Source organism: Mustela erminea, chromosome 18 (assembly GCF_009829155.1).
Source record: "Mustela erminea isolate mMusErm1 chromosome 18, mMusErm1.Pri, whole genome shotgun sequence".
NCBI classification, from domain to species: domain Eukaryota; kingdom Metazoa; phylum Chordata; class Mammalia; order Carnivora; family Mustelidae; genus Mustela; species Mustela erminea.
This window is the reverse complement of record NC_045631.1, coordinates 30,051,732-30,078,687: the sequence shown is the minus strand read 5'-3', so window position 1 is coordinate 30,078,687 and position 26,956 is coordinate 30,051,732. Positions and strand designations below refer to the sequence as shown.

At 51.5% G+C, this 26,956-nt stretch overlaps 1 protein-coding gene across 7 annotated transcripts in view; it reads left to right on the top strand.

The window, feature by feature from the left end:
* MSI2 (musashi RNA binding protein 2) overlaps positions 1 to 26,956 on the top strand; it is a 388,920-nt gene that overhangs the window by 287,472 nt on the left and 74,492 nt on the right. For all 7 annotated transcript variants that reach the window (XM_032320056.1, XM_032320055.1, XM_032320059.1 and 4 more), the window contains one exon: positions 25,516 to 25,598. In XM_032320056.1, the coding sequence (XP_032175947.1) occupies positions 25,516 to 25,598 (83 nt within the window). The remainder of the gene's footprint in view (positions 1 to 25,515; positions 25,599 to 26,956) is intronic.

Genomic DNA, 26,956 nt, shown 5'->3' with positions numbered 1-26,956 from the left:
GGATGGGGAGGTGCACGGGGTGGGGCGGTGTGGTCTAGAGAGGAAAGGGAAGATAGGGCTCCTGAGACTGAGCTCAGTTTCGCCGGGAAGCATGTTCATAACTGCTAGCATGTGCTTCTAATCATCTACTTGCCAGATGTTCCCGGAGTGGGAGATGGAGGGTGCCTTGCCTGAGAGCTCCCTGATGGGGAACAAGTAGCTAGAAATTGGAAATGGGCCCCAGTTTGCTTGCCAGGTGTTTTTCCTTCGTAGAACATCTGGAGGGAGGATAGTAGAGAGGCCTCCCTGCCCCAGCCTGGTGTCTTGGGGTCAGCTGTCTTTCTGATGGTCCCTCCGGAAGCTGGACATTCTGGCTGTAAAAAGCCATGAGGACCCTCTGAAATGACCCCTCCTCGTGGCAGGACCGGGGAGGCCAGAACGAGGCCTCTTGAAAGCCTGTTTCTAGAGAGAGACAAGTTTTCCAAGTGACTCAGAGGGAGAAGCAAGAGAAACGGGTGTAGGAAGATGAAGACTCCATTGCTGACCTAATGTCTGACCAAAATGAAAAGATTCAAAATGCCTTTGGAGGGGGCGACGGTCCTAAGCCATTGAGCCTTGTGGAAACTCCAAGAGGAACTCCCAAAGCAGTTTGGGATCCCGCGACCTGCCCTGCCACACAGACCTTCACTGAGGGCCTGCTGGGCGTACCTTCTCCAAGTGGCACCGAGATGCTCCTCCCGGCAGAGACAGCCAGGTTACCCAGTTGGTTAAGAATTCTGAGGTGTGGTCCAGGCTCCCAGAATGGCAGGGCAGGACACCAGCCGCCACTCCCTGAGTGTATGCCGGTGGCCAGCCTCACTGGCCGGGCAAGCTGGGAGATCTCAATCTGGACCCCAGCTACTTCCGGAGGCTCTCTTGGGAGAACGCTTACAAATGCAGATTGAGAGGAGAAGATGTATTCTGATACACCCATTAAGGCGATGTTCACAAGGATTTTTTTTAAATGACACCTGGAAATGCAATGACCTACTAGTGCAGGAAAAGAGCTACGAACTACACACGTGTGCGAGAACCACGCTGGAATTCGAATCAGCTGGGGAGATCTGCGAGCGGGCCGCTTGCCTCACACCAACTCGGCCGGAGCGGCGGAGGGTGGCGCCCGCAGATCGTGGAAATTCCAAACTTTCCCCGAGCGACGGGGACACGCTACCTTGGCCCAGTGTCACTTTGGTAGAGTGGTATTCGTGGCAGGAGGGAGATTCTCCAAGCTGTTACCAGTGGTTTCCCTGGTAGAGGAGTCGTGGGCGGGTTCTAAGTCTGTGCCTTAATCATGTCTGCATTGGCTGAGGCTTTGCAGGCAGCGTGGGAGCCAGGAAGAGAATGGGGGCCCCTGCCAGCTGCTGAAATGGATAGTGCCAGAGACGCAGCCCACCTCCCGCCTTCTCGTCCCCAGGCCTTGAGATGCTGTTGGTTGGCGCGTTTATTTTGGTGCTTTCGGTGATACAAGGTCATAACGCCTATTCAGAATGTTTAAGTGAACCTGTCTGAAGTAAGGGGAAAAGTCCAGCAGAGTCTGCACTGCCTTTGCTCATCCAGGCGTGCCCAGGTCCCCACAGTGGGCAGCTTGGGGTGTCAGCTCCGTGTGAGATGGGGCTCGGCAAGGTGGCAGAAGCTTGCCTGGCTCAGCTCCCTGGGGCTTCTGGGAGGGGGACTGGCGTGGGACAGGTGGTCAGGGCAGCAATGACAGCCTCTCCCCTGCACCTTAGGCAAAGCTCACATCATGGGGTAGGCTCAGGGCCTTTCACCCGGTGGCTTTCTGCTCTCATGCCGGGGGAGACCAGGGCAAAAGCGTGCCATCAGCCATCATGGGCTGTCTCATTGACACTGGGGCTGGCTCTCAGCTTTGGAACAGAAGGCCAGAATGTTGAGCAGAATTTCGTTTCTGGAGCCATGGCGGTTCTAAGTAGGCATCGAGCTTTCCGCCTGGCCTGACATCATTTTCTCATTTAGCTCCAAGGATCCAGAGGTGGGGTGGGGGGGTGCCACTAACCTTTTACAGCCTGTCCTTGTCGAGGTGAAGGGGCAGGCCACCCCTGGCAACAGGAGAATCAGTCCACCACTCGTTTTTCTGGCTTGTTTAGTCTTCCCCCCTTCGAATTCTAGACCTAGGGGCCCCACTGTGGTACCAGAGAGGAGAGGACGCAGGGAGGGCAGAGGGTGCTCTGAGGGGACGGGCCCCGGTGCCCAGGAGCCGGTGGCCTGCCTCTGAGGCCTGGCTTGTCCAGGAGGCCCGTTTGACCCACTCAGTGCTGCTTTGCTTTAGGTACCTCTGGCTCTCTGGCCAGAGGCAACACCCCTTGTCCTTGTCATCTGATTCGGGCTGTGGCCAAGATCAAGGGTCCCCCAGTTTATGCCTCGGTTTCCTCCTGGTTCACATGGGGATAGTAATCCCTGTGGAGATACCCCATTGGATGATTGTGAGGATAAATTGAAATCACCTAAGGGAATGGTTTTGAAAAGACAGGGATAAAATAATAGTAATTATAATAAGGACACATCAAGAGAGGATTCAGGCACTTGTCGGTTCTTTTTCTTCCTGCCTCCAGCTGGGCAGGTGAGCAAATGGGAAAACCCATACCTTGTCCAGCTGCCCGTGTGCCTGTAGCTTCCCGGAAGTCAGGAGAGGGGCCCGAGTGCCTGCTCCGCTGGGGCCCACTTTTTTTCTGTATCCTCTCTGCCTGTTCACAGCTGCCCTTGTTGTCCAGATCCCGGACATATTAATTAGGGCTATATTAATTAGGGCAACTGATGGTTCCTTTCTGCTTTGCTGGGTATGGTGGGGGAGCAGGAAAGCTGGTCAGCCATTCCAGAGAGGAAACCAGTGGACCCTGAACTTGGGGAGTTGGGGGAGAAGCAGGCGACTCTAACAGTGTGTGCCCCAGAATCACACTCCAGGGCCTCCGCTTGCTGGGGCACGGGAGAGGCTTTGGCGTCACCGAGGAGGAATGTCACAGGCTCGGGCAAGGACTCAGAGGTTTAAGCAGCAAAGCTATTTAGGTCTCACTGTGAGAATTATTTTGAGCTTCATCCTGTTCTGGAAATGTTGGGTTTGCTAAGCAAGATGGTATTTGGCACCAGCAACCTGGAAAAGAGGAAGGACTTGCCATGGAAGCCTCCGGGATGAGAAGGGTTTCCAGAGCTGCGGAGCCCAGGACCGCCTACCAGGAGTTTTTGTGGGGCACACGGTCTCAGAACTCTAGCTTCGGAGGAGCCGCCTCTCAAAAGACCAATCTGTTTACCTTTTTCCTTCAGAAAATCTGTCCTGAATCAAGAGTTGTTCTGTGCTCACTAATCCCCCCGTCTCTGTGGTCACCTCACGCCACGGCTGATCCGGCCTCCAGGCCGTCCTGGCACGTCCACGGGTGCTGGGCCAATATTGACTGCACCCGAGCCGGCTGGCACTTTGGAGGGGACGCCGTCCCAGCCGTCCCACCACCTTCCCGCGTAGCTGCCGTCCCTGCGTGTCAGCATGCTGCCGTGCTTGGGGAGCACCTGCTCCACCCCCCACCCCCCGCCGCCCTGATTTAGAGGAGTCTGGATTTAGCTATCTGTTGTAAACTCTATTTTTAACAGAGCTGAGCAGAGACCTGGCTGAGGGGGCTGTAACTTATGGCATCAGGTGACCTGCACGAAGTTAGCAGGAGGCAGGCTCCCCTGCGTTGCCCCTGGCAGCTTGGCCCCGGGATCCCACTGGGCTCGGTGCCCTGGGACCTTCCCCTGCTGGACGCCCCCGATGCACGCAGCCTCCTGGGACACCTTTGCACTGGCCTCTGCCGTGTTACCCGTGACGCTTGGTGGCATCCACCTTTATGGTCCAGGGTTGGCTACTGGGTAGAACGAAAATACTGGCTTATGTTTATAGTTCACAAATGCATTGGTCCTTAGGATGACCTTGTGAAGCGGGGATGGTGTTTCAAGAGGAAGTGTAGAGTAATAGCATGAATAATAACCAGAAACTTCTGCTGATTGATCCCTGAGTATGTGTCCTGCTCTGTGCAAAGTGTTCTGTGTTTCCTAAGTAATAAGACAATGGGGAGCATTTTCCCGGGATGTCATTTTTCAGGTGTATTCATTCATTCGATAAATCTTGATCCGCATGTAAGTTCTAAGCACAGCAAATCTGGTGCTGAACAGCGAGGACTGAAAGGAATCTCAGGCCTCTGTGAGGAAGCCGAGCCTGTAGGTCAGGTGAGTTGCTCAGGGTGACACAGCCTGAAGACCCTCAGGGCATCCTAGGCCATCCTGATTCCCAGCAAGGACAACCAGCCACACCTTCGTGTCTTATCTAGGGTTGTGTTCATGCTGGACCTTCCATTTATTCCGGTTGCCCTTCCAGGGGCTGATGGAGAGGAAAGCCCAGGCTTTCAGGACAGACGGGCCACCCAGCCCAGCTACTCATGGAGGAACCATGGCAGGTGACTTCAGTGAGCACCAGGTTTCCCGTTTGTCAAATGGGGACAATGTTACCTGCCTTGAGGGCAGGTGGAAGGCTTAGTAATACTGTATTTCAGAAGGTCGAGTTAGACTTCTGCTGAATAAGTAGTGGTGGTTGTGGTGACAATGAGGATGACCCAAGGAATGGGGCTCACCCTGGAAGAGAACCTGCCCGGAGGGAGCTCTGCCCCTGCCTCCGTGGGCCGGGTTGGTGCAGTCCCAGGGTGGGAAGTGCCTCTCCAACCCCCACCCTCTTATCCTCTATTCCTGCTCAGCGGTGCTGCTGGTGCTCGGGGAGAGTGAATGGCCAAGGCAGTACTTTGGCTTTTCTCCAGCCTTTGCTGAGGTCTCTGCCATTGCCAGCTTCTTTCCCCATCATGATTCGGTGATGTTCCTTTAGAAGCCAATGAAACAAAATAATAAGCAAGGCCATTAGGCCTCCTGGCAGGCAGAAGACCAGAAATGAAGAACCAGAAAGCAAGGCCTTCCTGAGTCTGCAGCACGATAGTTGGGTAGGAACATCCTCCCTTGGAGGCAGGGGAGGGCAGGGAAGGGGTGATTCCAGGTTGGGGCAGGGCAGACAGGCCGGCCCCCGGACCAAGCTGCGGAGCCCCGGGGAAGAACGCTGTTCCAGGTCCTCCCCTGCACACTCAAGCCTCCATTGGCCATCCCCAGCCTCTCCTGGAAGGTTGCCACTGTGGAAGAAAGGCTGGATGTGCTTGGAGGGCACAGCGGTAACATAACACTTGGGTGGGGTGAGAGTCTCTCCCCGAGCATGGGGCTGTCCTAGCTCCTGCCTTCTGGCTTCTGAGTACAGTGGAACTCCTAATTGGTCAGTCTTAGGGACAACAGGTCCTTCCAAGAGCCAGAAATGCTGCATCCTGTTTTATTTATTTTGAGCTAGTCCCGGCAGCAGTTGATTTCTGTCCTGCCTGCCTGCGGGCTGGTGCTCTCCTACCAGCGGCAGCCCGTTTATGGGAGGCGGTGACTGGGGGCCACGGTCCAAGATGTTGTCTGGCTTGTGGTTTCTGTGGCCCCCCCATTGACCCCAGATGCTTAAGCATCCAGTCCCGGCAGTAGCAGCATCGCTGAATTGAGCTGGCTCCGCGTGGTGATTGAACAGGAGCAGAGCGTGCTAGACCTCTCCAGCCGCATCTCCTGTCCCTGCTCAGGGTGAAACGTGGACTTTAATGTAAGCCTCTGCAACTGCGCTTGTAAGAGAACGAAGATGGCTGTGTGGGGACAAGCCTAGGGATCCTGGAATTGGCCTGCATCTCAGACGCTCAGCGGAGCTGGCCCTGTGCTCAGGGACGAGGCTCTGGGTGGAAATTTGGAAGAGGAGGCCCTGGTGGGCCAAGGGGGAGGTTCTAAGAGTTCATCGGGTCCTAGCAGTTCATCGGGTACCAACTGCATCCGATTGTAGCTGACACCATCTTTGAAAAATAACATCATTTGTGTGTACAGGCTGACCCACTGGAGTGCCCTCCTCCAAAGCCATTCCCTGTGTCACAGTTAATTTGCTAAGCACCCACTCTGCCTTGGTTGCTAATCAAGGGAATGGGGACGCAGGGGTGAATAAAGCCCAACGGCACTTCTGGCCCTCAGGCCCGGTAACTCCATTCTTTGCACGGCAACAGCTGAGGCTCCTCTCCACCTTATCCTAAAGATTCAGCTCACTTTCCTCCATCTATAGGTATCCGCTTAATGTCTATTAAACACGTGTTTTTATTAAAACACACAGGAATGTGTTTTCTGCATTTTCTAAGACTCGAATATGTTTATAACTTTTATGCTCAGAAGGTGACAATCCAAGTTTATAGTCTAAAGAAAGGAAAACAAAGCAAGGTGCAGGGAGGGAATTTTGATAACGGTTTGTAGGCGGCCCTGAGTTTTAATTGATGGCTATACTTTCTTTGAGGCAGTAGGATGAGGAAATTGCTAAGAAAGCCACTTAGAAGAAAGAGAAACTGCCTGAAGACAAGTCCAGTGGGTCTCAGGGTCTGCAGTAGTCCCCGTGTGAAGTATTGTGTCCTGTTCTAGGCGTCCCGGTTTAGGAGTGATGTTAAAAGGTAGACCATATCTGGGGAGGTTTAACGAGGACTGGAAACAGTATCCTGGAGACATTGAAGAGGAATCAGAGAAGGTGAGAGTAGGAAGGAACAAGGTGGCCACGGTAGAGCCAAAGAGCTGGAAGTGGGGTGGGTGAGTATGAAGTTACCTTTTATAGACAGCTGAGTATGAAGTTACCTTTTATAGACAGCTGAGTGTGAAGTTACCAAGAGGAAGATCAGTCAGTAGGATGGAGAACAGCTTAGCAGCCCCTCAAGATGCCCAACTCTTGGGCACCTGGGTGGCTCAGTGGGTTAAGCTTCGGCCTTCGGCTCAGATCATGATCCCAGGGTCCTGGGATCGCATCGGGCTCCCTGCTCATCGAGGAACCTGCTTCCTCCTCTCTCTCTCTCTCTCTCTCTGCCTGCCTCTCCACCTACTTGTGGTAGGTGCCTCTCTCTGTCAAATAAATAAATAAAATCTTAAAAAAAAAAAAAAAAAAAAGCCCAGCTCTTCAACAAGCCATCTTTATGAAGTGGTGAGGGCTGATGTCCTCTCCCCAGAAGATGTAGTCAGACAGGAAATCGAGTTGGTGGGGTGTGATGGGCCCGGGAACCACTGTGTTCAAAGGTCACTTTGCAGATCACAAGCGGGTCTTGCTGAATCTTGTAATGGTCCGAAATCTTGCCTTTCCAGACCCGTTGAACCCTACCTACCGATAACGTCTGGAAACTAGGTCTTCTGGTAGACACTGGTTTAGTGACTGGTTACTTCCAGCCTTGGTCTGTGTGAGATGAAGGGAAAGAGGACAGAACCAAAGAACAGCCCATACTCTTGGAGATGGTAAGACCAGCCCCTGCCTCTGCTGAAGATGACGAATGAAATAAAGGAAAAGCCTTTCTTGGAGTCCCGCTGGAAGCCCAAAGGGAAAGGTTTTTATTTATGAAAATGAGTTATAACTTAAGCTGTCCAGGAGTGTGGCAATTACATGGAGTAAAGATGTCCCTTAATTCATGCGGCCTCCTTTGGAGGTGGCTAAGTAAGCATTTCTCCATCTTCCAACTCCGCTCCCTTCTTTGTAGTGTTGCTTTTGCTTACAGCAGTTCACGGGGTCCCCCAGAGGCATGGCTGGCTGTGTAACCTCTCTTTCCTGCCACACCCCCTCCCCAGCCCCCAGCAAAGCTTTGGAAAAACAGCCAAGTGTTGGGCAGTGGAAAAGGCCTGGCTTTTCCTTCCTTCCTCCCCACTCCTCCCCTCGTTGAGAAATCCCATTATCCGAGAGAGTGGTTGTTAAACTCCAATCTGTCTGCCGCTGAGCTGTGGGGCGGCTGTTTCCTCCTCGGCCGCCGCCCTGGTCCCCTTGTCTGTCTGCAGGGGGAAGACCGAATATCTGTATATTCAGGCTTTAAGGGTCTATAAATCGGAGTTGATTCTCTGCTGGTGACAGCCCAAGCTCTTTACCACCACGTCTGACATGATCTAATGGGTTTCCAGTTGTCTGAGTGTTTCTCCAGAGCAGATGAAAGCAAACGCTTAGTTAGGGGAGGCGTGAAATGGTATTGTTTGTTCCAGGGACCACCGCAAAGCCGAAGGATCATCTTCGAATTATCCACTCTGCTTCAGCCGCCCTTGGACGCGGGGGCGCTGCCGAAGGAGAAGGACCACGGAGAGCGTTCCCACCGCACTGGCCTTTCTCCCGGAGAGGTGCCAGGAGGCCGGCGGTGGTGGGACTCCTCCCCTGCCAGGAAGCTTGGGGCTAATTGGGAACAGAAGGGATGCCCAGGGGATGAGGAGAGGGGACGAGCAGGAGGGAGGGTCTCACCAAGGTAGAGGAGTGACAAATATTTGCTTGTAGCAAAACAAGAGTGAAAACAAGAAACTGCTAATGAGGGCTTTGGGGCATTTTGTGCCTGCATTTCTCAGGGCCCAGCAGTGTGGGTTGGTGTGATTAGTTGCCGTGCTACTTGGCACAAGACCAATCCCTCTTTTCAATATCAAGTTTCATAAGCGTGGAACAATAACAAATCATTATGAACCCTCCGGGAATGATGGGTGGGTGGTGGTAGGGTCCCCCCCCCGCCCCCGGATAAATCCATCTTTTCAGCTCAGGTACATTTTTCCCGTTGTAAATAGAGAATGGCAAGGGACGGATTGTGTCTCGGCAACTTGCTGTATTGTTAATCTGTTATTAGGCAAAAGTCTTAACACCAGGCTGGGTGCTCAGAGGCCTCATTGTGAGCTCGGGATGGAATTATGCATCATGAATAAAAACCGCTGTCAACATGCATTGGTTTCAAAACATTAGAGCATATGGTATGTGATTATCTGTATTGTCAAGTGCAATAAAGTGAATTTGGATATAATAAAGAATGTAATATTTTAGAAATTTGGTAATAAACTAAGGAAGGGATGACAGCTGAGGTTCTTTAAGGCCCCAGACACAAATAAATTGAAGTTACTGGTCTCTGCAAGCCAGGCAGTCGAACGGCCACAACGTGGCTCTGGGGGCGCCGTGATTTTCAAATTGGGTATGGCTCTGCTGTCTCTCCTATGCCTTCTCTGGAGAGCGGGGAGGCTCTGGCCCTTGGGTTTGATGGCGGGAGGGAGGCAGCGGCTCCCGGCAAAGACCCAGACCTTGCCTTCTTACCTGGCCTGCAGGTGTGTCCTGTGCCTGCTCTGGGCTCGGGAGGGGTCCATCTCTGATCAGGCATAGCAGTCATTGTGCTACCTGTCAAGCCAAACTGTGGTCCAGTGATGATCCTTCTCCCTCTGGGCCAGTCTCCAGCTCTCTCTCTGCTTCCATTTGGTCAGTGGGGACAAGCAGGACTCAAATCACCAGAGTCCCGTCCAGCTGCTTCTCAGAGGCAGCCATTTGCAAGGGCCCACATCCCATAGGGTCAAATTCGTGAGCTGATACAGCAAGTTGGTATAAGGAAGAAAACCAGATCTGCAGAGGGGCACCAGTGCTCTACCTTTTGACCAGGATGAGGAACTATGCTAAGCTTCGTGGGCATTGTCTTGTTTAAATGCTCTACTTCCCTAAAATATTAGTTTCCCCATTTTACAGATGAGAAAACCGAGGCCCAGAGAGACCTCGAGCTGCCATTTGGTTGTGGAACTGGGATTACAGCCCAGGTCTGAACCCAAAGCGCAGACTCCACTTCACGACCCACGAATAAGGAAACTCTTTCTACTCCTAACCTTTTCTACAAATAAGCAAGCTCTTTCCATTCACAATTCACAAATAATAGCCCGTATGAGAAGGTCTCCACACAGGACACTTTAATATGCTAAATACCTGGGGCCATGAAAGAATGTTCCAGAAAAAAAAAAAAAAATGCAACCAGGTGATTTCTCTGTTCTCACTTGGGCCTTGGCAGAGGCAGGTCTGCATTTATTTTTTTCTCTTTTCCCTTAGCTTTGATTTTTATATCCTGGCTCCAGCTAGATGAAGTAATTTATCATCACCCCAGCAGTTGGCCTTGCCCCTGCTCTTCTCTTCCTCTGGGAAGGGCTCCTACCCCAGCTAAGTTTATTGTTGAAGGCTGAGGCAGAGCCTGTTTGCTTTTCCCGACTGCCTTCATATTTCTGACCCAGGACTTAACCTTGACTCCCAGCTTCTGGGAAACCCTAGGTGGAGTCTCACTACCATACCTGGCCTCCTCCTTACCCCGCTCATCTGTGGGGTGGGGGAGGGGGGACTTCCAGCACGTCCTCCTGTGCTGTCCAGGCAGGTAGACAATTTCATTATTGAGTGTGAAGAACTGGGAGTACCACCGTGGGACCCCAGGCTAAAGCAATTTGGATGGCTGGGAAAAGAGAAGACTTTTAATTCATTTCTTGCCAGGATACCTCTATAATTCCCAGGACAGGGTGAGCAGAAGTTTTGAATAAACCCCTCAGTCCTAGCGACTGTATGACCAGGGTTCCATTGGAGATGAGAGCAAGTCCAAATCCACTTCCAAATCCCTTGGTGTTGGCAGCTCAGGATGACCCCACTAGAGCCCATCCCACTGCAGTCAGCAGTTAGGGAGGGCACTAAATCATTTTCAGGTCTCAGTTCGGGCCCGTTTATTCCAAGCAATGTTGGGGGCAGGATCCTTCTGTAGAAACTGCACGCTTGTGCCGGGATGACGAGAGTGCACGTTCTCTCATTCGCTCCGCGTCCCTGCCCTAGGAGGTCAGCATCTTTATTCTTGCTTTACAGGTGAGACCCAGGGTCAGGGCGGTTAATGGTTTGCCCAGCCTGTAAGGCAGCATGACCACGATGTCAGCCACGTCCTCTGGGTCCAGGCTAGAAACTTCCCGGTGGTTCACAGAGCCTCCCTGGTCTGACTTCAGAGGATATGTTGCTCTTTCTGTTCCTCCCACCCAAATCCTCCTATGTCCAGCCTTTTGAGTAGCCTGCACGGAGTGATCCCAGATCTTGGAATGGTTTCCTTAGGCGAAATAGACTTTGAGTCCCTGTTTCTTGAGTTTGTCCCAAAGACTGCTTCTAATGATCTGTGAGTGTATTAATCCTGCTTTCTGTTAATTAACAATATGATAAAACCGGCATTTCCTAAGTCATCGCTTAACACATGTTTTAGCAATTATGTACTTAGTGGTTCGGTTTCAGAATGCTAATAGAATAAAATTTTAATGAAGATACGATGCAATGAAAAATTTATTGAGAAGAGTTCAGGTATTGCTGCCATTAACGTGCGGGGGTCTCTGTTTGGAGGGTGAACCCTTCCCCCAGGGCTCCGAAGGAGCACTCTCTGGGCTGAGCTGTGAGGGTCCAGGAGATCCTGGAATTGACTGATTCTGGACTCCCCTGAATATCTCTCCCAAAGGCCCCTCCTTGAGCGTCCGCACTGGCTGGCAGTCACGGCAGGGCTTCCTCCCACCCACCTCCAGCCTCTGACTTTCTGTCATTTCTGTAACTAAGGGACAGGCTTCAGACATAAGGACCCCCCTTCTCCTTTGAGAGCAGATGTCTCCAAAATTTTCTAATCGTGCAGGAAAAAAAAATTTAACACCCCCCCAGTATCTTACTTAATTTTCAGTTTCTTTATATATACTATTCTGCTAATATATATGTATTATGAATCTATACAAAATGAATAGGAAATAGTTGAAATAAGTCACACTTAGTTTATTAATAATTAAAAGATTTTTATAGAGTAATGTGGTTGAATAGGTTTCCTTTTTAAAAAAAATTTTTTTAAAGATCTTATTTATTTATTGAACAGAGAGAGATCACAAGTAGACAGAGAGGCAGGCAGGGGGGTGAGGGGAAGCAGGCTCCCTGCTGAGCAGAGAACCCGATGCGGGGCTCTATCCCAGGACCCTGGGATCATGACCTGAGCCGAAGGCAGAGGCTTTAACCCACTGAGCCACCCAGGTTTCCCTTAAAAAAAATTCTTGATGTAACACTTTGGGCTCTAACCCTAAAGGATGCATTCTGAGGTTGGTTTATTTTGGTGCATGGACTCCATGCCTGTCATAACTGAAAAATCCACCTCACGAGATAAACAGATCCCAGTGGAAGTGTATTCACTGTGCTGACTAAATCATGATACTAATTTTTCAATCCCATCCTCCAATTATGCAAAGGATTTTGTTGAAATTCAGCTTGTAAATTTCCATCTTCCCTGATGTCAATCAGTTTTTCACGCAAACTAATCAAGTGTTGCATTTTTTATATTTTTAACAAATGGGTTCAAAATCCACTGAAATCTTTTTTTTTCCTTTTAAAAAAAAATGAGTTTTACAGTTCTGTTTCCAAGTTTTAAAAGCCTTTATAGGATGAGAGCCTTTGCAGGCTGACCCAGTTACATCCTTTTTAAAAGCAACAAAATCACAGAAGAATAGAAATTGTTGGCAAACATTTGTTTTCCAGGTGTTTTCTCTACAGCACAAGTTTCTGTTCGAAAAGCAGGTTCTGGGGGCGCCTGAGGGGCTCATTCTGTTGAGCATCTAACTCTTGATTTTGGTTCGAGGTCATGATCCTCAGGGTAGGAAGATCAAGCCCCGCGTCCAGCTCCAGGGGGCATGGAGCCTGCTCAAGATTGTCCCTCTCCCTCTGCCCCTTTCTTTTCTTTTTTTTTTTAAAGATTTTATTTATTTATTTGAGAGAGGGAGAGAGAGCATAAGAAGGAAGAAGCAGACGCCCCAAGGAGCTGGGAGCCTAATGTGGGACTTGATCCCAGAACTCCAGATCATGACCTGAGCTGAAGGCAGTGGCTTAACCAGCTGAGCCACCCAGGCATCCCCTTGTGTCCCATTCTTAAAAAAAGAAAGGGAGGGGCACCTGGGTGGCTCAGCTGGTTAAGCCACTGCCTTCAGCTCAGGTCATGTTCCCAGGCTCCTGGGATCGAGCGCTGAGTCGGGGTATCTGCTTAGTGGGGAGCCTGCTTCCTACTCTCCCTCTGCCTGCTTCTCTGCCTACTTGTGATCTCTCTCTCTCTCTATCAAATAAATAAATAAAATCTTAAAAAAAAAAAAAAAAAGGAAAGCACATTCTTTGTCACTCTCTGGGTTGTCACTTGTCCCACCTGATCAGAATGCATTTTGGGGGCACGGGGTAGCAGATGAGGAGACTGGCTGGGAGCCAGAGAAGGGTCAGCCCGCCATTTTGTTAGTTGGCATGTGCTTGTATCCTTGGGGTTCCTTCCGGTCCGAGTGTTCTTTGCAGGGCCCATTTGCAAAGCCAGGCCACACGCTCTGTCCATCATTTACTGGTCACCTGAGCAGCACCAGGTAGCAGCTCAGCTCGCAACAGGTGAGTGAATGAAGTACTGCTCTGACCTCCCCCAGCTTCAGAGCATTTGTGGCCCTCCAGCGGTTCTGGAAAACACTGTCTAAGACCCAAGCCTCTGCTCCGTGGGGTGCGTGGCACTGAGGGCACTAAGACCATTCAGTCCCTGTATTAAAATGATGCTGAAATTATTTTTAGATGAAAAGTGAAAATCAAGCACTATAAAATGTTTTCCTTTTCCCAGTGTTTCTTGACTCAAACTGGATATCTGAATCACCTGTGGAAATTCAAGAACAGACAGATGCTAGGGGTAGGGTGGGGGCAAGACCCCAGACCCAACTCAGTTCTGGGGGTGGGATCTGAGCATCAGTATTTTTTAAAATTCTTCCCTCAGAGATTCTGATGTAGGAACCACAGTTGAGAGTCCTTGTTCCAGACCAGTGCCTCTTAAATTTCAGTTTGCATAAAAGTCACCTGGAGAATTTGTTAAAAATGCAAGTTGGGTCTAGGAGGTCCACGGTGGGGTCTAAGACACTGCATTTCCAGCAAGTTCCCAGGTGGCGTTGATGCTGCTGGTTGGGGTGGGTCCCCCTGAGTAGCGGCCCCCCGGCCCCTGCCTCTCCAGCCCCTTCCTCCCTCTCACCACCCCCCCAGGCCGCTGTCTGGACGGCCCAGAAGCAGAGCAGAGCAAGCAGCAGCTTAGTCCCAGCAGAGCTGCCATCCCCGGCCAGGCTGTCTGGACTGCTGCTCTCGGCTTCTCGGAGATCTGGTCTCCAGATGTTACGAACAGTTCCTTTAACAGCCCGAAAAATAGGCCAGCCCCTGCTCCACGGTGAATAAGCACGCGTGTCTCTCGTAGAGGCACCATGATGGGCAGCTCCCTACCCCCGAGCTCCCAGCAGGCTTGCTGGCAGCATGGCCAGCTGGAGCCACGGAGATGCAGGCAGAGATGACCCCCTCCCCCATGGGGGGCACGGAGGGGGTGGCAGGCACGGCGGGCATCGAGCCAGGGCTCTGTCAGTCGGGACAATTCTGAAACCATACTTCATAATAAAAGTCATATAATTTGCGGTGGCGCTGAAAACCTGCTTCCAAGTAGTGGTTTTTTGATGGAGTTTTGGAACCTGCTCTGAGGCCAGTAACCATTCCCTGAGGGCTTGTTGGAGGGGAGGCAGGTGGACCTCTTGAGGTGGCTGCTGGGGAGGCTGAAGATGTTCTGAGGGGTCCTTTCTCCATACTGGGGTGAGTGGGGTGTGGGGCTGCTTCCAACCTTTCGGGGCAGGTTTTGTCATCTGTGTCCACCTCGCCTCCCCCTTTTGTTTCCCTTTGTCTTGTCCTTCATGTTCCCTCTTCCGAGGATACCCAGGAAGCCCTCTCCAAACAGAGGCCCTTGGCTTTTTCCTCAACAGCCAGGCTGCAGGCTCACTCTCGGAGCAAAGGCCAGAGCTGCTGGCGGGCCGTCAGTGGTCAGGGTGAGGGAGAAGTTCATGATTTTTGTTTTGACCCGAAAGGATGCACAGTAGGGTCTTTTCAAGGAGTAAACCTGGGAATTCACCACACGATTTGTTTTACCTCTGTCTGCCCTGAATCTTCTTCCCACGGTGATAGTTGGCAAAGCTTCGTGGACATCTCTCTGACACATGTCAAAAGAATTTTAACCAGTGAGTCTCAGGGCACAGGGCAGGGAAGTAAGTGTGGAGATAGAGGTCAGGATAGGGCAGAAGTCATGAAAAGTCTCGTTCGATTGGTGGGCGAGGACAGCTAACCACTCACGAGGGTTTTCAAGCAAGCCTAGCTGTGAGGCAGATTTCTTCCTTCCGTCTCACAGAAGATACTGAGGGTCAGAGTGGTTAAGGAACCTGCTCAGAGTCACACAGCTGGCTATTGCTGGAGCCAGGATTTGAGCCCAGATCTACCTAGATCCAAAGATTAAGCCCATCCCCCCCCCCCCACACACACACATCCTCAGAGGGGACACTGAGGTATTTGAGACTCACTGTACCTTTCGAGATGCTCACTGCCTGAGTGGAGCCAGAGGGTGTCAGAAAAGGTGATAGATTTGAAACCTACGCTGGGGGGTGGGGATGGGGATGAGGGGGCACTGGGGAGGGCGGGGACCAACCTAAGTACCTCTGTGGGGAATATCTTCCAGCTGGTGTCTCAGCTCCCCTGAGCTCGGAATACCCAGGGATTTAGAAGCCTTGAAGGACACCGTCTTACCAGCGGGCCCGTCAGAGCTGCCTGAGGCTCTGTGGTTTCTAGAACAGACGTGGAGGCGGCGCGTCCTCGTGCCCTTGCTCCAGCTGTGCCCACGACCTCCGCTGCCTCCGCCCCGCTGGGCGCGCACCGCCGCCCTGGAACCTTCTGCCGGGGTCCTGATCCGAGCCAGTTGTCTAGCGATTTAATTTGGTGAATTTACCACTGCGTCCCAGAGTTTATATTGGCACTTAACAGCAGTAATGTGTGTCTCTCTCGCCAAGAACTGACTATTTTCCCAACCAAGATGGAACACCACGCACAAAAAAAATAGGTTTGTGAACTAATCTGCCATCCTGACAAGTGTCATTCACAGAAGCACTGCGACGGAGCGCGCTCAGAATGAAATGAGGCTGGGGTTGTCTGGCCTGGATCGCAGGTGCATTTCCCCCCTCGGTTAACGAGAGTCTGGGATGAGAACCCCCGTCCCCGCAGCCGTAGGCACTTTCAAACCATGCGATCAGTATTCATGGCAGATTTCTCTCTTAGAAAAATGGTTTAGGGGGGGCGCCTGGGCGGCTCAGTTGGCTAAGCGTCCGACTCTTGATTTCGGCCCAGGTCGGTGGTCTCGGGGTCAGGTCGTGAGATCGAGCCCTACGTTGAGTGACGGGCCTACTTCAGATGCTCTCTCCCCCTCTGCCCATCCCCCCCCCCCAACTTGCCCTTGCTCGGTCTCTCTCAGAAAAAAGAAAAATTATTTAGGGATGATGGAGGGGTCTCTCTCCCTCCACCTGATCCCTCTCTCTGAATCTCTTTCTCTTCTCCCTTTTCTCTTTCCTGGAGGGTTTTTCACCCCATTGTAAAATTCTTTGTACATGTGTATAATTTCACAGATGGAAGGAGGTGCCTCCCCAATCAGTAAAATACACACACACACACCCCTCCCACGTGTGTATGATTTCACAGACAGAAGGAGGTGCCTCCTCCCCATCAGTAAAATACACACACACACACACACACACACACACACACACCCCTCCCACGTGTGTATGATTTCACAGACAGAAGGAGGTGCCTCCTCCCCATCAGTAAAATACACACACACACACACACACACACACACACACACGCACGCACGCACACACACACACCCTCCTCCCACCCCCGGAAATTCTAATGTAGAACTTAGTGGTTTACCAAATCCTTACATAAAAGCAACTATCACCTCTGTGAGTGGAAGCAAAATCAGGCCTTTAGACTCTCGTATGAACTGGACTCTATCTGAGCCCGGGACAGAGAAGCTGCTGCTCTGCCCCTGATCTCCCCTTACCATGGATGAGGGCTGCCCATGGGGCTAAGAGGTTCAGCTCTCCATGAGATTTTAGAGGCTTCTTAAAACAGCTTTAGTTTCTCCCTTCATGGTAGAGGGGAGCCTAGAGATTCTCTTTCCTTTTGGAAAGTTCTGGATTATTTTTAACTGAATGATCTCTGCTCAGCTCATCCTGAGTTGGGGGATGTGGAGCAGAGTCAGACTTGGGTGCCCATCAGAATCCCCAGAGAGCTCGTTAAAATGCAGATTCCTGGCCCACATCCACAGAGCCCACCTTCGGAAGCAGGAGAGCCCCCAAAAGGGGGGTGAGAGCTGCATTTTTAACATGCCTCTCCCCCATCCAAACACTGCTGCGAGACCCCATCAAGAAACCCTGGCTTAGGAGCACACTTCACTCTCACTCCCAACTCTGTTTATGGTCTGGGGGCCTCCGTAAACAGCCCTGTGGTGACTGGGGCAATAGAAGAAAACAACTTCTAAGTAAGCCTTCCTGAAAACGCTTGGCGTCCGACGTCTAGAAGCTTGATGCTCACATTTCAAGGTCGGGTATTGGCTCCAGCATCCTTGGGCTGAAGAGGAAAGAAAAACACCTTTCCAGTTGAGAAATTGGCTCCCTTCAGGCAAATCCCACCAATGTAGCTTAATATTAATTTAGGGAATTCAGTCCTGTGCGGTTTCTGTGCACTTTCTGTGCACTAGATTGGAGACCTGATGGCACCGTTTCTGTTATCTGACTCCTCCCCAGCCCCAGCCTGTGCACCTGAGATCTCCTCCCTCCTGTTCCCAAGCCCCTCCTCCCCCCCCAGTCCCCAAAGGTGGCTGGAGAGGCGCAGGTGTGAGCTGGCTCCCCGAGTCCCTTTCCCCCCCTGATTAAGTGGTATGTGGGAAGACGGGAGGCCCGTGTCGATTCGCACCGATCTCTGCCTTGCCGGCGCGCCAGCCACTTGTAATTCCCCACAGCCCCAGCCAGGCTCTGCAAGGCAGAAAGAAATATGACCAGGCAAGTTGAGAAAATAAATTAAACTAAGTGTCAACTTTTCTTGTTTCTCTCCTCATTATTAAGAGACGGAATGGGGCTCGTTTATCAAGCAGGGGGAGAAATTAATTGACACGGCTTTAATATCATGATGGCTGGCGTGTCTGGTCACATTCCTTCATTTTTTTGGAAAGGCATTTTATTATCGTTTACAGCAACCAGCTGCCAAACTCGTGGTGTAAACGAGGAAGCAGGTGCATGAATGATGCCGCAATGGGAGGGCCGCCGTGCCGTCCTGAAGGGGGACGTGGCAGGGAGGAAAGGCCAGTCAGAAGGGGTCCCCCAAAGAGGCAGCCTGTTGGCTCGCGTCACTGAGGTAGAAGGGGGTGGGGTGTGGGGAGGGGAGAAGGATGTCTGCAGGCCTCCCGAGTTCATCACAGGCCTGTTCGCCGGCCTCAGGGGAGGGTTAGTAGCAAGCATCTGCTTCTGCTGGCCTCCTGGCCTGCAAGTCTTTGTTCTGACCAGCCCCGAAGCTGCATCCTGCATCCATCACGGGTCAGTACACCTGCCCCTGTTCTTTGTTCTTAACCCATCCAGGGGAGTGAGTGCTCCTTGGTGAATCCCTCTGGGGCTGGCTGACTCACAAGGGAGGCATGACGGAGCCTGATAATCCAGCCTCGTTTCCTATCCAGCAGGTCTGTGGGTGGGTTCTAGAAACATCCAGGGAAGTCACTCACCCTGTGCACATCCTAGGTTAGACTGGCTTAGGAGAGCGCCTCGTTGTGCATCTTTGTTGTGCATTTCTGAAAAACTTCAGTTTTCCCTTTGCTGCCTTTCTGTGGAAGGACACAGATGTCTGGGGCAGTGGGGGGAGCAAGTAGGATACAGGGGCAGATGGACACGTCTCTACCCATCCCCGTCTTGTGGTCCTCCTTCTGCTGGGTTACTAGGGCGAGGTGCTGTTGCCCATTGGATAGAGATTCTCACAGGGAAAGGTGACAGGGCAGGATTGTGAGACCCAGGTTGCAGGACAAATTTAGAATCTAAGAGATGCCAGAAACAGAGTGACCACCTTCATACGGAGGAGGTGGGCCATGGTGGGAAGAACACCGGCTCCCACCCAGGCCTCAGTCCTTCATCTGTAAAGTGGGAACATTTCTTCTCCACGGGAGAAGCAGGGAGGACAGCGTGAACCGCGGCTCAACAGATGGAGGCAGGCTTTCTCTTTTTAAAATTATCTTTAGAGTGGATTTCACAAACATCCAGGTTAACACGCAGGGAGTGTCCCAAAGTGACAGTCAGTAACATGTCACTTCTTCTGGAAAGACAGCATGTGGTTTTTTTCCTTGGAAGAGATCCATCTTCTGAGTCACGTAGATGTTGTTTTAGGGCAAACCCAGGACGTGGGAAGCCACACCAGCCTGCCACGCGTCTGTGCATACCTACCGCCTGCCTATCTCTTGCCCCACGGACCCATGGGGAGGGGTGGCCCTCAGACCTTCTCCACCTGGGCTTCCAGGAAAACCCTTCAAGGCAGACGAAAGGGACTAGCCAAACCTGCTTGTTGCTCTTACGGGTGACCCAGCCATGTTCTGAGTCGGGGGTAGCAAGCAGCCCGAGGTGACACTAGCCGACACCCTGCGCGGGGCTGGCTGACTCAGGGAGCACGCGAGGCCCCATGCCTCCTGACCCAGGCTCTTACCCTCTTGAGCCCTGGGCCCACCAAATCCGTCCCGAACTTTCACAGACCCAAGGAAGTCCCAGATGTCTGGCTCTGGCTTAGTGGCCACGTGTCACCCTGGATGGGTCATTTGAAACAATGTCGAGCAGTTGAGCAAAAAGATGATGGTAGAGCCTGCCCCGCCTCTCCCACGGTTAACTTGGGGAGAAGCATTTTGAAACCACAAAGGGCTCCCGACACCCAAACGCAAGAGGTTTTGTGTTTATACCGAAGGCAGCTAGCGGAGACTACCGCTTCCTCCAACGCTGGGCTGTTGGCTAGAGGGAGGGGGCGTGAGTCCTAAACAGGCTTGTGTACACACACCTTAAACTCCTCATGGGATTCCCGGAATAAATTCGACAGTCTGGGAGCGGGGACGGGTTTCTCTGTCCTCTTTTCCCCCATTAACCAAGTGCGTTAACTCATGACTTGCATTGATTTTCACTGAAAATGCATCAGGCACCTCGCGATTGCCTATTGGTGTTCATTGACCTATATAAGAGAAGAGAATTATTTTTGAGGCGAGGATGCGGCCATCCCCCTCTTGCCCTCCCTGACCTTAAAAAAAAGAGTTCTTCCAAAGTCACCTGTCCGAGGTTCCTCAGGGCCTGGGTCTGCGATGGGTCATTTTAATTTTGAGGTATTCGTATTTTCAGATTTCTGTTCTCTTCTGTGTATGTGTTTTCTAGCTTTGTGTTATTCAGATGAATATTCAGTTTTGTTCATTTGAATAAAAGAGGGAAAAAAGGTTTGACTGTTAAATGCTTATCTCTTAAATAGAGCTCACTTGTTAGTTTCCCATAATAGCTTCATTCAGGAGAATGCTGTAGAGTTTTCATTTTTAAACGCTCCCTGTCAACTCCTCTCCTGTTTATCTCCGTCCTTAAACCCTTTCTTTTTGGGGTTTCCTCCTTCTACCACCTTCTTTGTGCCAGATTTGCCAACTACTGGAGGCCCCTCAGAAATGAGGGGTACAGTTCAGGTGGGGGCTTCATGAGAGGCTGGTCAGGTGCCGCTTTGCTGATGACAGGTGGGAGGGTTTCTTTGGTGAACTGGCCTGTTCCCCAAATTTCCTCCCCACCCCAGGGGTCAGTCCCTAGGGTTCCACCTGGTTCTGAATGGCAGCTTGGGTGACTTTAAATACCTCCAGAGTTCTTTGGCTTCAGGGTGAGTCCTCCTCAGGATCAAGGGAGATGAGAGCCTGAGCAGGGGGTGGTCAGGGGGGCACCCCCAAGGGCCCTGCTGGAGGGTGAGCCCTCCTAGACTCACCAGGGGTCACAGTCCCCGCCTTGGCGGGGCCCAGAGCAGGATGCCTCCCCTCCCCCATCCCCACACACACATCCCTTTGGTTCTGCCTGCTTTTAGAGGCCCAGAACACACAGCTCATTATTTGTTTTGGTCCTTGCTTTTCTTTCTTTCTTTTCTTTTCTTTTCTTTTTTTTGGAGTGAGGATAATCATGTGTTTCTTTTACCTGGCTGCTGTGCCTCTTTTTGGTGGGCATTCATGAGGCTCCATTTCTGGTTCTCTGAGGGGTTCTCCTTTGGAAAAATGGGAGGGAAATCTTAAGTCCTTCCTGCCCCTTCTCAGGAAGAATCAGACGTCCTGAGTTTCAGGTAGAATCCATACATCCGGCAGGCCATTCAAAAGACTACAGTGCCTTGGAAAAATATGCTGAGTGAAATAAACTGGACACAAAAGGGCAAATACTGTTGGATTCAACTTATCTGAGGTGCCTGAGGAGGCAAATTCCTAGAAACAAAGTAGACCGAGGTTACCAGGGGCTGACGGAGGGAGGAACGGGATGCTGTGGCTTGCTAGGTACAGAGTCTCAGTTCAGGATGGTTTAAAAAAAAAAAAAAAAAAAAGTTCTGGAAATGGATAGTGTGATCATTGCACTATATCATGAATGTGCTTACTGTCACCAAAGCGTACACCAAAAAAAAAAAAAAAAGAAAAAGAACAAAGGTTGCAATGATAACTTTTATGTTCTGTACATTTTACCCAATTAAATCAAGTTCAAAAAAGTGACTTCGATGCCGAAAAAGGATTTTTCCCACCCACCACCCTCTCCTCCCCAAATTCCTGACCCCGTTGTCTTGTCTTTTACCCTCCTGTTTAATTTATTTGGGGGCGGTTCTCCACTGAGTTACTAATTCGTTGTAAATGGTAATGCACCTGTGAGGGGAAAATGATTATATGTTAAGGAATAACATTTATTGATAATTAAATGTTTCATGGTTTCTTCGCTTTCTCAAATGGAATACATAAATATTTTAGACACAATCAAGTTTGTTTTCTCTGTTTGGACCAAACAGACAGGGCTGTTGAAACGATATAGGTCTTTAAAATACTGCAAATGAGTCTTGACATCGCTGAATTGTTTTGCGTCCAAGGTACATAGGCTTGAGATCCAGGCTCTCTCCTTTGATCAGGAAAATCATTTTTGTGGTACTCAAATTTAGAGTCCTGTGGGGTTAGGGAAGGGACCCGCAGGGAAATGTAAGAGTCAGAATTCAAAATGATGGAGCAAGGGTTGCCTCTGCCCTTCCTGGTGCACAGTCTGCGTTTGGATTCCTGTCTCCCAGCTCTTGGCCCGCCTCTGCCCAGCTCAGAGACATGGCATGGATTGAGAAACTGGGGCGACAGGGGGTCCTGAAGGGTCCTGTGCCTGGAGTTCAGACAGGGATCTGCAGAGTAGACTGGGAAGGCGTGGGCTGCTGCAGGAAAGCAGCTCCCGTGGCCATCCTCTCAATGCGTGACCCCCACGGTGACTTGACTTACCTTGGGCACCGTTCCAGGATCTAGGACCTGTGCTCAGCAGCAAGCTGGCTCTGAACCAGGCTGTCCTCTGGCTTGTGGAGCTGTGCCCTTGACTGGCACTGACTTCCTGTTATTTCCTGATGGCACGGATGCGTTGGGTTCATTTGTCCACACTCTCCTGCCTTCTGCCCTGCTGGGCCTGGCTGGGGGAGGTCACATGTGACCCACGCGTGGGGGAGTGGGCTAGTGGCTGTGGCCCTCTCTGTCCTTCCCCCCCCTCTGTCCTCTAGGTCTCAAATTTCCCCTCTCCTTTCTCTCCTCAGAGTGCCTGTCATTGGCTCTGGCTCACCCTCCTTCTTGAGATCCTTAACTTCATTACATTTGCAAAAACCCTTTTTTCCAAACAAGGAAGGTCACGTTCCTTGGGTCCAGGGGTTAGGATGAGGACACGGCTTTGGGGTGCCACGCTTCAGCTCATTACACTCATCCCAATTAGCAGTGAGGTTTTCCCTGAGTACCAACATGTCCAGGCTGGTTTAGGGATTCATGTGTTAACTGGGTTTAGATACAGGTTAGAGAGGTGACCTTCAGAGACAAATAAATCTCAGGGTGACCCGCAGTCTGGAAGGGAGGGACGGGCAAGGGGATGCTCTCCTTGGGGGGGAACGTCTGACTTGTGCCGCTCAGGGAGCCCACTGCTTCAGAAAAAGGACGTTGTCCTACTGATCTCTCTGTCCTCCAGGATGCCTAGCGCAGGTGGGAGCCTGTTAATGCAGAAGGAAGGGCCAAGTCTGTCTTGAGGGGAGGCGGTGGTACAGGTGGATAAGCAAGATACTCACACCCCAGAGGAGCAGAAATGGTTCATTCATTCAGCCGTTGGCAACCTGGCACGCTCTGTGTGTAAGGGGCTCTGTGAATCCTGGGGACCCAGCCCTGCCATGGTCCTATGAAGCCCGTGCTAGCGGGTCCCTGCACCCTACAGCTTCCCCCATCCTCTGCCGAGCCGCCCCACCCTTCACAGAGGACCTTTTGAAGGGCCCTACATCTTCATCCTTTTTCGAGGGGCCCCTAGGATTTGGGCTGTAGGATGTGGGCAGAAGGGAGGGGGTTAACCAAAATGATGCTGTTCCCCTGTGTGCTGATGGGGTCCTTGCTTGGGTGAGAGAGACTTACCTGATGTTTTTCACACTCCTTTGAAGGGGGCATGGGAAGCCAGCACACCAAAGTGCAAAGAGAACCGATGGGGGACCGCCTTCGGGTGTGGCTCTCCCTGAGGGCCAAAGAGCAGGAGATGCCCAGACAGAGGGACCCTGGAGGATGGAGCTGTTCCTTCCTCTCTGGGGACCTGGTATGGGGCCCAGGATTGTATATCTGGTAGAAAATTTTTTGTTGGGCCCCCTATTTGGTGTGTGGTAATAAAGCACGTATCCTAACGAAGACCGTGGCTGCCATTCGTGTGCTGGTCCCGGCCCTCTGTTTTGCTGGACATTTTTTAAGACTAGCGAGTGGCCGTGTCCATCCCTCTCCCTAAGAATGTTCTAGATCCCACAGGAGCCATGATGGAGGAGCTCAGGGTATCAGCTGCCTGTTCTCTGCTGTTCCTCAGAGATGGTGGTAGGACAGCCAGAGGGGAGAGACACAGAGGGAACCAGATTATCTCTCCACCGTGGGTTTCCAGGACCCACACTTGACACAGAAGCTTGAAGAGGAAAGACCTGTATGTTTTATTTTGTTTTGTTTTAAACTCATTGATGGGAAACGCTATCCTAATACAAAGTAGCCATTCTGACTTCCCTGTTCCTAGTTGGGGCCAGGTTCATGTCTTTGGGGACTGTAGAGTCTTGGTCAATTTGAGCTGATATTTCAAAGGACAATAGACTGAGAGGCTTATCAACAACAGGAATGTATTTCTCACCATTGTGGAGGCTGAAAGTCCAAGGTCAGGGTGCCAGAATGGTCAGGGTTTCGTTGAAGACTCTCTTCCTGGTGCAGAATAGTCATCTTTCCATTGTGTCCTCAGCCAGCAGAAAAGAGAGAGAGAAAGCACGGGCTTCCTCTCTCTGGTGTCTTTCCTGAGGGCACTAATGAGGTGGCCACTCCCATGATGCCCTTTCCTCCCCAAGGCCCCACCTCCTGAAGCCATCACCCTGGGTCAGGATTTCAAGGTGGGAATTGGGGCTGTTTGATGGAGGGGGGGACACAACCTTGAGTTCATAGCCAAGAGCCTTGCAAATCCTGATTGGGGCTGCAAGCTGGGTGGTCGGTCTCACCACCGTCATCTGCAGGTGCAAAGCTCGAGGTGCAGAGTGGGGAGGGGGCTTCCAGCGTGCCACATAAGTTCATACGCGCTGAGTCCGGACTGCTGCCTTCCCATCCGGGCGTCTGCACCTGCTGCACGTGTGTTTCCTCGTGGTGTTAGTGCTGTCCCCTGAGCGGGCCCGTGTGGTAAAGCAGTGCTTACTGAGTGGGGCCACAGATGGGGCAGCGTGCTGGAACCCCGTCCCGGGCGGGAGGAGAAGAAAGGGAGGTGCAGGAGGGTAGCGAGAGCAACTCAGGATGCTGAGCAGCGGTCGCCTGCCAAAATTCTTCAGTACAGCTTGTCTAGCAAAGTCGGTCTCCAGCCGAGTAAATACAGTGGATGGCTGACAGGCTGACAGCAGGCATCAAACAGTCTTAAACTGCCCCAGATCCGCTGCGCTTTGGAAGCAGCGGTAGAAAAAGGAAGCCTGTGTAGAACAGAGGCCTGAAACTTTTAATAGTTTCTTCCAGGCCTCAGGATGTCCTGATGAGGTATTAGAGGAAGTAATTCAGGAAGAAAAGGACAAATAACCACCTCCGTCTGGAGGCCGACCCCAGGGCTGGCCATTCCAGCACGGAAAGGGCACGTGTGGCCCCATGGTGATCCCCGCTGGAGCACGGGGTCGTTCGCCCGCCCGCCTCAGCATGGAGAGCCGCAGGGCTCTGACCCTTGTAAATAACAGACAAGTAAATTTCTTGTTTGCTTCAGGGCAGATGTAAGCCACACAGTGCCCGCTGCGTGTGGGTGAAATCATTAACTTTTCCTCGCTGTCCGAAGGGTGCTCGGTACAAATTAGAAATCATTTCCCCAATGTGGAGGCCCTTCCCAGGGATCCGGCCCCCCCACCTCAGATCAGGAGCCTTGTCCCTGCTGCAGGACATTAAAGACAAACATGTGGCTGGCTGGAACCAGACTCACCACCCACTCTGTTTTGTTTTTGTTTTTGTTTTGTTTTCCTTTTTCCTGTAGGGTTTGGCTTTGTCACGTTTGAGAATGAAGATGTTGTGGAGAAAGTCTGTGAGATTCATTTCCATGAAATCAATAATAAAATGGTAAGTTTGTAGGGCTCGCGCTGCGATGCCTTCCCTCCCCTCCGTGTGCCCGGCTTTGTCTTGCAGACTTCCAAAGCCCGCATCCTCACACGAGAAGCTGGGCAGGGTGGGTATGGGGACGAGACTCTAAGGGTTCAGTCCTGTGAAGGACGAGAGTTGACAGACTCTCGGGGCAGGGCCAAGTGATAAATATCCCCAGCTTTTCCGGCCATGCGGCTGATGGTCACAGCATCCCAAAGCCGCTGCGGAAGCGTGCACAGACAGTCCCGCACGAATACCGCAGTGGGTCCATAAAGCTGTGCAGATGGACACAGACGCTGATCTCAGGTCATTCTCATGTCGCAAAATATTTATGTATCTGTTTATATTTTTACCATTTGAAAGTACAGAAACCCTTCTTGGCCCTTGGGCTGTAGGTATAGAAGCCAGCAGGGGAACCACAGTTGGCCTGTGTGTTACAATTTGCTGACCTGTGGCTTAGGATACAAGTTTGCTGTTTGGTTTGGCTTTTTGAGGGCGCTATCTCTTGGGAAAGAAGTTAACCACCCAAGTTCGTTGTGCGTTTGGGCCCTGCTGGGTAGTTACCATTCTCCCCTTCCCATCAACTCCCTGGTTTTATCCTCAGGGGCACCCTCTTCCATCCCTCTGTTTGGCTCTTAAAGGCTACTTTTCCTGGGAAAGCCCCCTAAACAGGTAGGCCTCCCAGAGAAGTGGCCACCAGAGGGCGCCAGCGTGCACATTGGCTTGCGGGAGGTCTCTAACTCCTTCAAATTGAGTCTGTGGGCAAGAAACCCCTTCCTTGCTGGCTCCAGAGATGTGGGAGCTCAGCAGGTGTTCCTGGAGTCATCAGCAGGCCCTTTGGGGCCAAAATATTTTGGTTAGCCAGCAGAGCCTCCAGCCCCATGAGAAGAGGGAGGGCAAATTTGTGTTTCAATTGTAGCTGTAACTTTGGTCTTTTCTCCTTTTAGTCAAAGCATTCCTGGCTTCTGAAACGTGCGTTCATATGTGCATTGTATATTGGTCCGATATGTGTTCACTGACTTTAAATTCAATAATAGAGCTTTTAGTGGGGATAAGATTAAAGCAGTCTGCCTTGCATGTCGTGCTACAGGCCTGATTCAATATTTGACTTGCTAATTTTTTCCCAGGGCACTAAAATAATATTGTTCATATTGTTCCTAGCCATCATATGCATCTGAAATGAAAATGCTGTTTCTTTGCATACTGTAAGTTGGACGTGTCAGCTCAGGCATTAAAATGGTACCAGGGAGATAAGCATGTAAGAATAACACAGGACCCCTTCCTCGGCATTCTCTGCACTGCCCACCGCCCCCTCTCCCCACCCTGTCGCCTGCCCC